The sequence below is a fragment of the Atheta coriaria genome, unplaced genomic scaffold, assembly GCF_025399875.1.
Source record: "Atheta coriaria isolate IRGN ID8LTWV9N9 unplaced genomic scaffold, Caltech_Dcor_3.1 hic_scaffold_2_pilon, whole genome shotgun sequence".
Lineage (NCBI taxonomy): Eukaryota > Metazoa > Arthropoda > Insecta > Coleoptera > Staphylinidae > Dalotia > Dalotia coriaria.
This window is the reverse complement of record NW_027045444.1, coordinates 3,439,260-3,451,089: the sequence shown is the minus strand read 5'-3', so window position 1 is coordinate 3,451,089 and position 11,830 is coordinate 3,439,260. Positions and strand designations below refer to the sequence as shown.

At 35.1% G+C, this 11,830-nt stretch overlaps 3 protein-coding genes and 1 long non-coding RNA gene across 4 annotated transcripts; 2 read left to right on the top strand and 2 right to left on the bottom strand.

The window, feature by feature from the left end:
• Window positions 1-202: 202 nt before the first annotated feature.
• Window positions 203-1,941, bottom strand: LOC135802600 (uncharacterized). Its single transcript, XR_010550589.1, has 5 exons — window positions 1,803-1,941; window positions 1,375-1,697; window positions 1,165-1,278; window positions 985-1,098; window positions 203-540 (listed from the first exon to the last, which is right to left on the bottom strand). It is a non-coding gene; the product is annotated as an uncharacterized lncRNA (long non-coding RNA).
• Window positions 410-2,307, top strand: LOC135802590 (uncharacterized). Its single transcript, XM_065316194.1, has 2 exons — window positions 410-552; window positions 628-2,307. Exons 1-2 carry the CDS (start codon window positions 517-519, stop codon window positions 1,123-1,125), a joined length of 534 nt encoding a protein of 177 aa, XP_065172266.1. The 5' UTR covers window positions 410-516; the 3' UTR covers window positions 1,126-2,307.
• Window positions 2,308-3,226: 919 nt separating this feature from the next.
• On the top strand, window positions 3,227-5,642 carry LOC135802991 (atrial natriuretic peptide-converting enzyme-like). Its single transcript, XM_065316626.1, has 3 exons — window positions 3,227-3,813; window positions 3,875-4,366; window positions 5,399-5,642. The coding sequence occupies exons 1-3, from the start codon at window positions 3,522-3,524 to the stop codon at window positions 5,635-5,637; spliced, it is 1,023 nt and encodes a 340-aa protein (XP_065172698.1). The 5' UTR covers window positions 3,227-3,521; the 3' UTR covers window positions 5,638-5,642.
• Window positions 5,643-5,678: 36 nt separating this feature from the next.
• dlt (codanin-1 like protein dlt) lies at window positions 5,679-11,303 on the bottom strand. The gene is made up of 7 exons (XM_065316617.1): window positions 11,164-11,303; window positions 11,019-11,104; window positions 9,793-10,957; window positions 8,494-9,621; window positions 6,630-6,858; window positions 6,198-6,569; window positions 5,679-6,125 (listed from the first exon to the last, which is right to left on the bottom strand). The coding sequence occupies exons 1-7, from the start codon at window positions 11,296-11,298 to the stop codon at window positions 5,746-5,748; spliced, it is 3,495 nt and encodes a 1,164-aa protein (XP_065172689.1). The 5' UTR covers window positions 11,299-11,303; the 3' UTR covers window positions 5,679-5,745.
• Window positions 11,304-11,830: the final 527 nt, after the last annotated feature.

Genomic DNA, 11,830 nt, shown 5'->3' with positions numbered 1-11,830 from the left:
ACGAAACAAATACGCCATTTTGTTGTTTTCACCAAGAATACACTACAAACAACAAAAAACTCCTAAAAGTATACAAAATTAACATAAAATAAAAACAAAAATTATTATTCTTATAAATTTTAAGGTATATTTCATAAAATTTGTATTTTTTCTTTTAAATTTTTAGTTTCTTTAGCTTAAAACTTCAAAAACAACTCAAAAACACATTTTCTAACCTTTAAAATATATTTAACCTAAATTTTAAACTTTTAACACCTAAAATACTCACTTTTCTTCCTTAAAATCCTTAACAACAAACAAATTTTATATGTTTTAAATAAAAACATCAATTTTCCACCACTAGATGTCCTTCTCACCAACTTTCCCTCAACCTCCCTCGAATTTTCCAGACACACAGTTAGTTTGAGGCGTCGCCACCAATCAATTCCCTCGCCACCCGGCACACTCGACATCTTCATCATTTCCCGCTTTCCGCATTGAATTTTATGTGATTCCAATCACCACTCACCGCCCAGGATGAATCAAGCCGTCGTGGAGCATCTGGAAAAACAGGTTAAACAACAAACCATCATCAACAAACAAAAACAATCAATATAATAATAATAATAATAATAACACAAATTTTAGATGCATCAAACCGACGCACGAATGGATGAACTCGCCCTGCAAGTGGGCGACATCCAAAAAAACATGACCATCGACGAGAACGGCGACGTTGAAGTCGGCCAACTACTCCAATCAGTGAGTGAAGTGCGCAGCAACTATCAAAACCTCCGCAAAGAAATCTCCGAAGTACAAGACCTGCAACGTCAACTCAGCAGCTCACTCCAGCTACAAATCCGCGTAATGCAGAGTAAATTCGCGCATCTCAAGGAAAAGATCCAATCACAAGCACCGGAAGTCTCGCTGGGTTCATCAATCGCCTCCAGCTTGGATCAATCCCATCAATTTCAACACATTCAACACGTGAATTGCGTATCTGACCTGAGTTTGAATGACGACGGAGGTTTCGGTGCTTATTTGAGCAAGGAGCATATGCCTGTACCGGCTATGCAAGCACCAGTCCCGAATCTCCTGATGGATGTGCCGGAAGTTCCGCTAGAGAAACGATTTCGACATTTTTAGATCCAAAAAGAATCAAACAGAGAAGATAAGTTATACTACCATAGTCTCACCTGCCGCACACTCGGCGACTCGTGCCGGCAACGACCTCTTTTGGTTGAATTTATATCTATATCTATATTTCTACTTAGATGATTTCTGTTGCGTTGCGCAGAGCTGCAAAAGTTTTCATATTATTTCACTGAGAGACACACAGATCATTCACATCTCATTCAATGTCATCAAAAAGTCATCCACACACATTATACTCACATGAGATATCTAGACGAAGGTTTGCAAAGCTTTTATGATGATGATGTGTTGACTGTGACTAAACACGAGTGCAGAGATGAGTCAACCGATTTGATTTCAAATTCACGTGAGGAGATATTCCAAGCAAACGTGGAATCAATCCACTACATTCCCTTGTTTTTTTTTTGTTGTATTGTTGTGTGTAAACTGCACGTTGAACATAACCGTAAACATTTTCGAGCATGCTGTGTGTGTGTGGTGTTGTGTTGGTTGCCTACGTTTGCATGTTCAATGATTCAACCTTGTGATCCATGGAAAGTGTGTGGCAAATTTTTGATAGGAATCTGCAAAATTTTACGTATGTTAATATAATATATATTACATGTTTCTATATTGATGTTTTAGCGACGAATCAAAATTTTTCAAACACTTGCGAGCACAAAACGTACCTGATACTCGGCTGCTTGATGTTTTTGTTGTGTGTGTTTTTTGACTGGACGCAAGACTTGTTGCTCAAACACTCGGAACGCATTCAATATTCTAACCGAAAGCGATAATAATACAATATCTACACGTAATATTTGTAAGTAATGATGATGTTGAGACGTTGGAGGAAGAGAAAAAACGAGAATGTAGTGTGTTTTTCGAAATTTTTTATCACTTTCGTTTGTCTGCATATATTCAACAACGATTATTACTCATATAAACGATGCAAACTGATATGGTAGGACGTTTAACGCGACACATATGCGACACACTAATGAATTTTCGACGCGTTGCACCGTTCTAACCACACTTTTACCTACACAATGACGACATATCGACCGTCGATGCAAGTTACTGCGATTAGAGTTACATTCTCACATAACCTATTACTTACACGACGTATTCTAACACTTTGGTTCGACTTTCACACCAGTATTAAGAAATAATAAAGGCGTATGATGATTAAAATGATTTTGACATCATTTATACCTTTAAATGTGGAGTGTGTGGCCATCTAGCGGTTGTTAGATGAAGTATTTGGAGTAAAATTAAGTTTAACCTAAAATATAGAGTTTTTTCAGTGAAAAACAAAAATTTAGTCCGGAAAACTTTAAAAAATAGTGTTTTACAACGTTTTATAAGCTAATATTGCTAATTTAACCTTAAAAACAATGATTTTTATCATAAAACATTAAAAATGTCATAAAAATGATTGTCAATCATAACTTCAATCAGTTGATGCAATATTATTTGACATTTTGACATCTTACTGACATTTACCAACAAAAAATCTTTAAAAAAGTGATTTTTAGATTAAAAACAACAAATTTAATCTTAAAAACATAAGAAATTAGTGTTTAACAACGTTTTATACACAAATATTGCAAATTTAACCTTAAAAACAGTGATTTTTATCATAAAACAAAAAAATGGCATAAAAATGTATATCAATCATGACTTCAATCATTTGATTCAATATTATTTGACATTTTTACATTTTACTGACATTTATCAACAAAATATCACTAAAAAAGTGATTTTTAGGTTAAAAACAACAAATTTAACCATAAAAACTTCAAAAACTAGTGTTTAACAAAGTTTTATAAACAATTTCTCCTATTTTAACCTATAAACCAATGTTTTCCATCACAAAACATCAAAAATAACCTTAAAATATGCTACAATCATGTCTTCAATTATTTTGCTCAATATTTTCCACAATTTTTGCATCTTACTGCCATCTATCAATTAAAAAACTCTAAAACTTTATTTTTCCTAAAAATTACACTGTAAATCAAGTAATTCGATGCTGAAAGATTAATTATCATGTGTTTTTTAATTACCAGCAACGCAATCAAGTGTAAAACGTGAAAAACATCTGTTCATGAGACTCTAACGCTCAACATCTGCTCAAATTCGTACGCTTCGCTGATTTTCATACCCAAGCATACCCCTGAAGCATAAAAACGTATGCAACTTCAAATGCTTCCAACATTGCGCTGGTATTTGTCGGTAGTTACGGTTGTTTGGCGCGTTGCTATGACGACGCCGCCGGTACCGGTGTTTGCGGTGTGCACGTCGATGATTTCAACCATTCATCAACAGAAAACGCCGAAAAGCGTGTTCAATAACACATATTGCACACAAAAGCAGCAAAATTTAATATTGTAACACTAAAAACAATGATTTTAAGTCCAATGAATGTTGAATTAACCAAAGTGCATTACTACGAGAGCTTCCGGAAGCATCGCAACCGAATAACACATCCGGGGGCGGCCGAAATGTGCGAAACCATCGACAATAAGATAAATATCAATATAAAACGTAATATTTTCGGGCAGAAGTCATGGACGTTCAATGTCCAACCTAAAAATGAGTTTAAAAAGCCAAAGAATAAATCTGGGAAATTATTACCGGTTATTGTAACATCCTGTGTGATTTTTGCGCTTATTTTGTCAGCAGCCATTGTTACAGGTAAGAAAATAACATAAAAACTCTTAATATAACCTTAAAAATCTTTTTTTTCATGTTTTAGTGATTTACATGTGTAATATCCATAAACATAACCAACATAACCAACAAAACAATCTGAAAATCCCTAATAACCACAATACAAGTCGAATATTAGTGTTTGATCATGCAGAGATCAGCGTTGAGAAAGTTTTACACAAGATGAATTTACATTCGCAAGATGGCGTTAGTAAAACACCGCATAATGATATAAAAATGACTGTTTGTGTCTGTGAAACGAATGAAGTTTGTTTAAGACAGAAAGACGGGTTGCCTAAGTGTGTGAAAGGTAGAGATGGACGTGATCCAAGCGGATGTTCAGGTTTATGCGCGGTGAACACCGAACACTGCCGATTGTTGGACAGAAAGTTGATGGTGTATGAATGTGTGCAAAATGGCGGCGGGTTGCACTGTCCGCTGGGGTATTTCAACTGTGCGGATAGTTTATGTCTGCATGTTGATAATAAATGCAATGGGAGGGTTGATTGTGGGGATTTGAGTGATGAAATTGATTGTGGTAAGTTGATTTTTTCATTTTAACCTAGAAATTGTAGGAAATTGAGTGTTTTTAGTGATTTTAAGGTTAAAAATTATGTAAAATGTAGTTTTTAACTTAAAATTAGTGAAAAACAGTAGAAAACTGCGTGTTTTAGTTGTTTTTATGATAAAATTTATGAAAACTTTAGTTTTTAACTTAAAAATAATGTAAAACAATAGAAAATGGTGTGTTTTTAATGATTTTAAGGTTAAAAGTAATGAAAACATAGTTTTTAGCCTGAAAACAAGTGTAAATTGTGGGTTTTTAGTAATTTTAAAGTTAAAAACAATTAAAAACATAGTTTTATGCATAAAATTAGTGAAAATTTAGTGAAAAGTGGGTGTTTCAGTTGTTTTTAGGTTAAAAATTAAGGAAAACGCTATTTTTAACTTAAAAATAATATAAAACAATGTAAAATTGAGTGTTTGTAATGATTTTAAGGTTAAAAGTAATGAAAACATAATTTGTAGTCAAAAAACAAGTGAAAATGATGTGTTTTTAGTCACTTTAAGGTTAGGAACAACAAAAAACATAGTTTTTAGCTTAAAATTGGCGAGAACTAGTAGAAAATTGTGTGTTTTAGTTGTTTTTAGGTTAAAAATTAAGAAAAACATAGTTTTTAACATAAAAATAACATAAAACAATAGAAAATTGTGTGTTTTTAATGATTTTAAGGTTAAAAGCAATAAAAACATAGTTATTATCATGAAAACAAGTGTAAATTGTGGGTTTTTAGTCATTTTAAGGTTAGAAACAACAAAAAACATAGTTTTTAGCTTAAAATTTGTGAAAACTTAGTGAAAATTGGGTGTTTTAATTGTTTTTAGGTTAAAAATTAAGAAAAACATAGTTTTTAACCTAACAATAACATAAAACAATAGAAAATCGTATGTTTTTAATAATTTTAAGGTTAAATCTGATGAAAAACATGTTTTTTGACCTAAAAACAACATTTTTAACCTTTAAAACACCATTTTTCCACTTTATAACCTAAAATTTTATATTTTTTAGCTTGTGACTTATCTTTGAACTTCCACTGCGGTAAAAACACATCCTGCTTACCAAACTGGAAACGCTGCGATGGAAAACCCGACTGCTGGGACAACTCCGACGAACACAACTGTCTACCACTAAATTCCTGCCCCACAGGACAAATTTCCTGCTCAAATTCAACCGGTTGCTATCACTCCTCACAGTTCTGCGACGGCGTCTTCGATTGCACCGACAAAAGCGACGAAATCTGCTCATAAACACCCCAAACCCCAACAATACAACAAAAACCCAACAGAAATATATACATAACCTATTTTTAATAATAAAAAATATCTTATTTGTCATATTACAGCTTTGCACATCATCTAAAAGTCCAGATCAGAACAATAATCAGCCAGGAAGCCCAACAGGAAAGTAAATTGATCTTTACCATCGTGTTGATCAACAACAACCTGAAAACACTCACAGATTCTTCCAAGTGTATCAGATTCCCAGTTAGTACGAAACACAGCCAAGCATTGCGTCTCAAAATCATCCAAAGATAAAATATTATGTTTGAGTAGACGTGATAGGAGATTAGAGTAAGTTTTCCATGCATTTTGAGGCGCATGCATTAAAATAACTATATTTCTGATGGAGATTATGCCGATGAAGATGTCCTTGAGGTAAATTTCGTTGCAATCACTCCAGAAGGATATAAACTCATCAAGAAGTGGTGAAGATGTAACTTCCGGACATGATTTACCTATAAAAACATGAAAATTTAGTAAAATAGCAACATAACCTAAAAAAAATTAATTTTTTTTGTAAAACTTACATAAAAGTATAAAATAATCAACTATAAGTTGATTAATCTGATGCCAGGCGATATCACTAAGATCACTACGTTGTTGATGACATTTTCTCGCGTTTTGAAGCAAATCCACCGCGTTTTTCACCGTTATTTTACAGTTTCCTGTAATTTTTTCATGTAAAAGTTTAGAATTTGTTCGTTGAAGTTGTGTTAATAGTTTAGACGGATTAATTGCACATTCTGAAGAGTCTTCTTCGTCGTCACTGTCAATATGTTGTATATTGCTGCGTCCTTGTGTGGGTAAAGTGATAAACTTTTGTTTTGTGCTTTCCTCGCGTTCTTTTGTTAGGAATTTGTCAATGCGTTCGATATCCATGTCGAATTCTTTGAAAACACCTGTGGAGTAACATAATATTGTATGTTTTTTTATTAGTTATTGGTGAATATGTGACTTACTGGTGTTAATTCGTGTGTTAATCCATTGTCGGACGCGTTCTTCACATAATCTGCTTGTGATTTGTGTGCAGACGTCGACTGTTTCTTGTAATTCATCGCTGCAGACCAGTGAGAGTACTGCAGGATGGATTTTGGTGTCTATTTGAGTTGTGAGGGTGTTTTCGCAGTCGTTTTTTAGTTCCTCGAGGTGGTTTTCGATGATTTTTGTTAGTTTTTGTTTGATTTCCATCTGAAACATTTTAAATTCCGTTAGAGGAAAGTTTTGAAGGTGGAATTTTTTGTGTGGTGAGGTTGGTAGTAGTGTGTGTCATATAAAGTACTTCGAAGGTTTGCGCGGTGTGTCGTAGTTGCGATTTTTTCGAGTTTTTTCGTGTTTTTCGGAAGAAAATCATCAAATATAGGTGAGAATATTAAATTATAGCCAGTCTGTGAACTTGTTTGATGTAATTTACGTGTAGATCGGCCAAAATTAAGGCAAAATCAATCAAAACATAAAATAGTAAAACTAGTAACTAGTTTCCTCTGCTAGTCACCCAGCAGTGACTCTAGTTAGGTTGGTAGCAGTACTTGTCATTAGTAACTTTTGTACTTTGTTCGTTGCGTCGTGCTCGCAAGTTTTCTTAAGTTTTTTCGTGTTTTTCGGCAGAAAATCATCAAATATCGGTGAGAAAACTAAACTTTAGCTATTCCGCGACCTTGTTTGATATAATTTACGCGCGGATCGGTCCAAATTAGCGTTTAATCTCTTAAAACATAAAATAGTAAAACTAATAAGTAAAACTAGTTACTAGTTTCCTCTGCTAGTCACTTCGCGTTCCCCTGTTGGGTTGGTAGCAGTACTTGTCATTGGTAACTTTTGTACTTTGTTCGTTGCGTCGCGCTCGTGAGTTTTCTAAGTTTTTCGTGTTTTTCGGCAGAAAATCAACAAATATCGGTGAGAAAACTTAACTTTAGCCAATGCGCTAACTTGTTTGATATAATTTACGCGTGGATCGGTCCAAATTTGCCTTTTATCTATTAAAACATAAAATAGTAAAACTAGTAACTAGTTTCCTCTGCTAGTCACCCAGCAGTGACCTTAGTTAGGTTGGTAGCAGTACTTGTCATTGGTAACTTTTGTACTTTGTTCGTTGCGTCGCGCTCGTGAGTTTTCTAAGTTTTTCGTGTTTTTCGGCAGAAAATCAACAAATATCGGTGAGAAAACTTAACTTTAGCCATTCCGCAAACTTGTTTGATATAATTTACGCGTGGATCGGTCCAAATTAACGTTTAATCTATTAAAACATAAAATAGTAAAACTAGTTACTAGTTTCCTCTGCTAGTAACCTAGCATAGACCCCAGTTAAGTTGGTAACAGAACTTGTCACTAGTAACTTTTGTACTTTGTTCGTTGCGTCGCGCTCGCGAGTAATTTCAAGTTTTTTCGTGTTTTTCGGCAGAAAATCATCAAATATCGGTGAGAAAAGTTAACTTCAACCATTCCGCGAACTTGTTTGATATAATTTACGCGTAGATCGGCCGAAATTATCATAAAATCTATTAAAACATAAAATAGTAAAACTAGTTACTAGTTTCCTCTGCTAGTCACTCAGCAGCGTCCCCTATTAGGTTGGCAGCTTGACTTGTCACTAACAACTTTTGTTTTTATCTTTTGCAGTCGCGAGTTTTTCCAAGTTTCACTTCACGTGTTTTTCAACGAAAAAATCGGTAAGTAAACTAATAATAACTCCACGGTACAATTTGTTACACACGTATTTCACAACAAAATCGCCTTCAAATAATTTCAAACATAAATTCGGACTCGTCAATTAATTATCTTCACAATTAGTAATAAGTTAAATAAGTTACAAAGTTCGTAACTCACCTTAACAACACCATCCGTCGTATCAACCTGCGCGTACCTCACAAACAACTTCTTCCTCTCATGCGTAACCCTCGCCTTCACATCCGGCACAATATTATTACAAATCGTCTTCACAATACAACTCGCAATCCTCTCACTAACAAACTCCAACGTCTTCCTCAACGAACTCGGCCTGGAATTCAAAAAAGCCTCCTGCAGCTGCAGCTTCATCCTCCTCTCATTCATCTCACTACTAATCGTCTCAATCGCCGTCACCGGCGTAATATGCTTCGACGTAATACTCCCATTCCTATTACAATTATACTGCAACAGTTTCTTAAACTCCTTCAGGAACGGACAAATCCTATACATCATATTCAAATCAACCATACGCACTGAATCCACACAATCTTTACTCATCCCTCCCCTCCACTTAATCCCTCTGTGTTTAAAATTCAAAAAATGAAAATAATTCTCACTGGGGAAGTGACTCTGCTCAAATAACCATCCAAGACAACACCGTATCAACTGGTAGTTATAATAATGCGGACAATTCAGGAATATCTCAAACAACTTCTCAAAAATCCTCTCGAAATACGGCAGTCTCAACGAAGTCCCATCCAACATGGCTAAATACTCCACTAGCCATGGAATCAGGAGCACAAGATGGCCGTTATCCATCGCAATGGTCAACTTCTGATATAAATCAATAGGTGGCGCCATCCACGAGCGAGATTCGACTTCCTCCAGGGTGATTTTATCGTTGACAATCATCGTACATGATGTATAGGGCATGCTTTCAATCAAACTGATGAATTTTGCTAGTAATTGCAGTGATTTCACCACTAGGCAGTAGTTTGATCTGGTGGATTGGTCAAACATGCCTGCGTCAGTCTCGAAAGTTGTATCATTGAGTTGTAGTAGATCTTGAATGAGTACATTGCGTAGATGTGTGCAGAAAACGTGTGTCTGCGCTTGTATTATTAACTCTTTGTAGAATTCTTGGTGTCCGGGGAAGGTGGGCGGTGCATTTATCCCAGGGGATTGGTCTTTGGCAACTAGGCGGGTTTTTAGACGGTTGAGTTTCTCTGCGTTGACGTTCGGGAGCGTTGTGAGGAAGGAGAGGTGGTTTTCTGGTAGAGATTCACTCTAAAAACAAAAAATATTAGGTTTTTTTATACCCCCACCACTTTTTGCGGGTTGTATAAAGGTTAAAACGCGGAAAATAGGTTTTTAGTACTTTAGTCACACCCATGACTAAAGTGTATTTTTCGTGTTTTAAACCGTTTTAAGGCTGGAAATGAAATAATTTATCATTACCTGTATCTTCGTGCATGTTATCAACAGCTGTGCTTTCACCAATCGACTCAAATGTCGAAAATTCGCCGGGTCTGAATGCATCCCCATCAAACTACGCACTTTCCCACCCAATCCAGCAGCGAAATTCCACCCGTCCGCCGTGTGATTCGTCTCCCAAGCATTGAGAATCTCGTAAAACATATCCCGCTGCTTCCTGAACGCATGAAATGACGCATCCGACGGGAAATTCTCCCTGTTATCAGTCTCGAAATCAAAACACACGTGTTTCTCGAACATATCATCAATTTCCACTGATTTTCTGGGTGATTCTTTCAAATCTTCACTCAAACTAACAATTTTTTCCATTAAACACGCATCCAGTGACTTTACACGCTCGTTACTCGTGAGTAACCTCAACGTGGACTTATCCAACAAGTTCAAGAGTTTATTATCGGTAAAATCAGCGATTTTCCGTAGACAATTCAACGCGAAGTACACAACATTGTGTATCGACGCGAAAATCGGCGATGGGAAGTAATCCGCATCGAATTGCTTACATAACAATAGAGTTATAATGAAATATAATTCACTGGTCACATTTAGCACTTTATTGCTATCAATTAACTCCACGTAAAGTGTGATTAATATATTTAATTGTGTTTTGGATGTTGTCTTTGTTAAATCCGGCGGGATTTCTTTCTGTGGGGCTTTCGGTACGATGGTTTTCGTTTCTTTTACTTGTTTCACATTCGGTGTACTGTCATTTTTGAAATCAAAACTATTCTCAGTGTTTAAACTCTTTCTCTGCGCTACATTCGTCGGATTAATGCGTCTTGTCCTCTTTGAATCACCAGCAGAAGGTGTAGATGGTTTTTTATCTCTTCCTGTGGGTGTTATTGTGGTTGATTTTCGATTTGGTGAGATAAAATCACCCAGACAGAAGTTTTTTGACTTGGGAGTTGCACCTCCAGGTGAATTCTCCACTGATTGTGTGTTTAATCTGGTGTAGAGTGGTGAGACAGGTGATAATGGATGAATTTGTTTCTTCTCTTCAATTCTGCAGTCATTTTTTGACTCGTTTTGATTGAATAATGCTGGTCTACGGCGTGGTTTGGTTGATATTTCTAATTTTCTGATGGATTTTGGTGTTTGCACCTTTTTTGGTGTCTCTCGATACTTTTCAAAGCTTTTTTCACATAAAAATTAATTATTTATATAAAATTGTTTTAAAAACAAAGAAAACATACCAAAGGGCTTCGTCATGGATAAAATTCAATAGATGTGAGATAAACTCGCCGCGTGAGCAGGAAAATTCATGTTTATGCTTTGCCTCCTAAAAGTTTTGAATTAAATTAACTTGGTATTCGATGGGTTTTAATGCTGGGTGCTTACTGTTAATGAAATCCATCGTAGAATTTGGTCTAGAGGTACTTTTTCGGCTAGGAGTTGACTTAGGAGGAGTTGCGACATTGTTTTTTGAAGTTTTTCAAAATGTTCATCGTTTGATTTTGTTGGGTTATGTTGCATGAACATAGATTTTCTTATCGTTTGAAGTCGGATAGAGGTCGGCTGATGTCGAATTGTTGGTGTATTCTGTTTTGGTGGAGTTTATGTTGGTAGTAAATTTAATTATATTAAAATTAAAAGTTAGGAAAATTAGTAAATATGATTTTAAACATGAAATAAAAATGTATGTATATATTTATTAATATGCAAAGAATATTTATTTGTTTAATCATCATTTATTTATTTTGTGTTTTTTTTTATGTTGATAGGTGGTTTAGTTGGTTAGTCATCCAGTCGGCCATCTTGAATCACAATTCCTGTGGTGTAAATTAAGTTTACAACAATTTTTGGTGAGTTTTTAAATAAATTCTTACAATTTTCAACGTTTTTGACGCATATCTTCTATAATTTAAAAATAAATCGCAAAATCTGTTGGTAAGCGCATAACCCAATAACGCCTAGACCAATTTGGCCAATTATTTCTTTAAAATGTCCAAAGATTGTTATTACGGCGAGTAAATTTTGAATAAATGCTGGGAAAACCCTAAAAACT

Bases quoted from the DNA above. Each gene is read 5' to 3' on its own strand.
- LOC135802590 (XM_065316194.1), top strand. From the start codon at position 517: ATGAATCAAGCCGTCGTGGAGCATCTGGAAAAACAG. The intron at 553-627 runs GTTAAACAACAA...CACAAATTTTAG, and splicing joins TGGAGCATCTGGAAAAACAG to ATGCATCAAACCGACGCACG.
- LOC135802991 (XM_065316626.1), top strand. From the start codon at position 3,522: ATGATTTTAAGTCCAATGAATGTTGAATTAACCAAAGTGCATTACTAC. The intron at 3,814-3,874 runs GTAAGAAAATAA...TTCATGTTTTAG, and splicing joins GTCAGCAGCCATTGTTACAG to TGATTTACATGTGTAATATC. The intron at 4,367-5,398 runs GTAAGTTGATTT...TATATTTTTTAG, and splicing joins GAGTGATGAAATTGATTGTG to CTTGTGACTTATCTTTGAAC.
- dlt (XM_065316617.1), bottom strand. From the start codon at position 11,298: ATGCAACATAACCCAACAAAATCAAACGATGAACATTTTGAAAAACTT. The intron at 6,859-8,493 runs GTGAGTTACGAA...AAAATGTTTCAG, and splicing joins CGACGGATGGTGTTGTTAAG to ATGGAAATCAAACAAAAACT. The intron at 6,570-6,629 runs GTAAGTCACATA...GTTACTCCACAG, and splicing joins TAACACACGAATTAACACCA to GTGTTTTCAAAGAATTCGAC.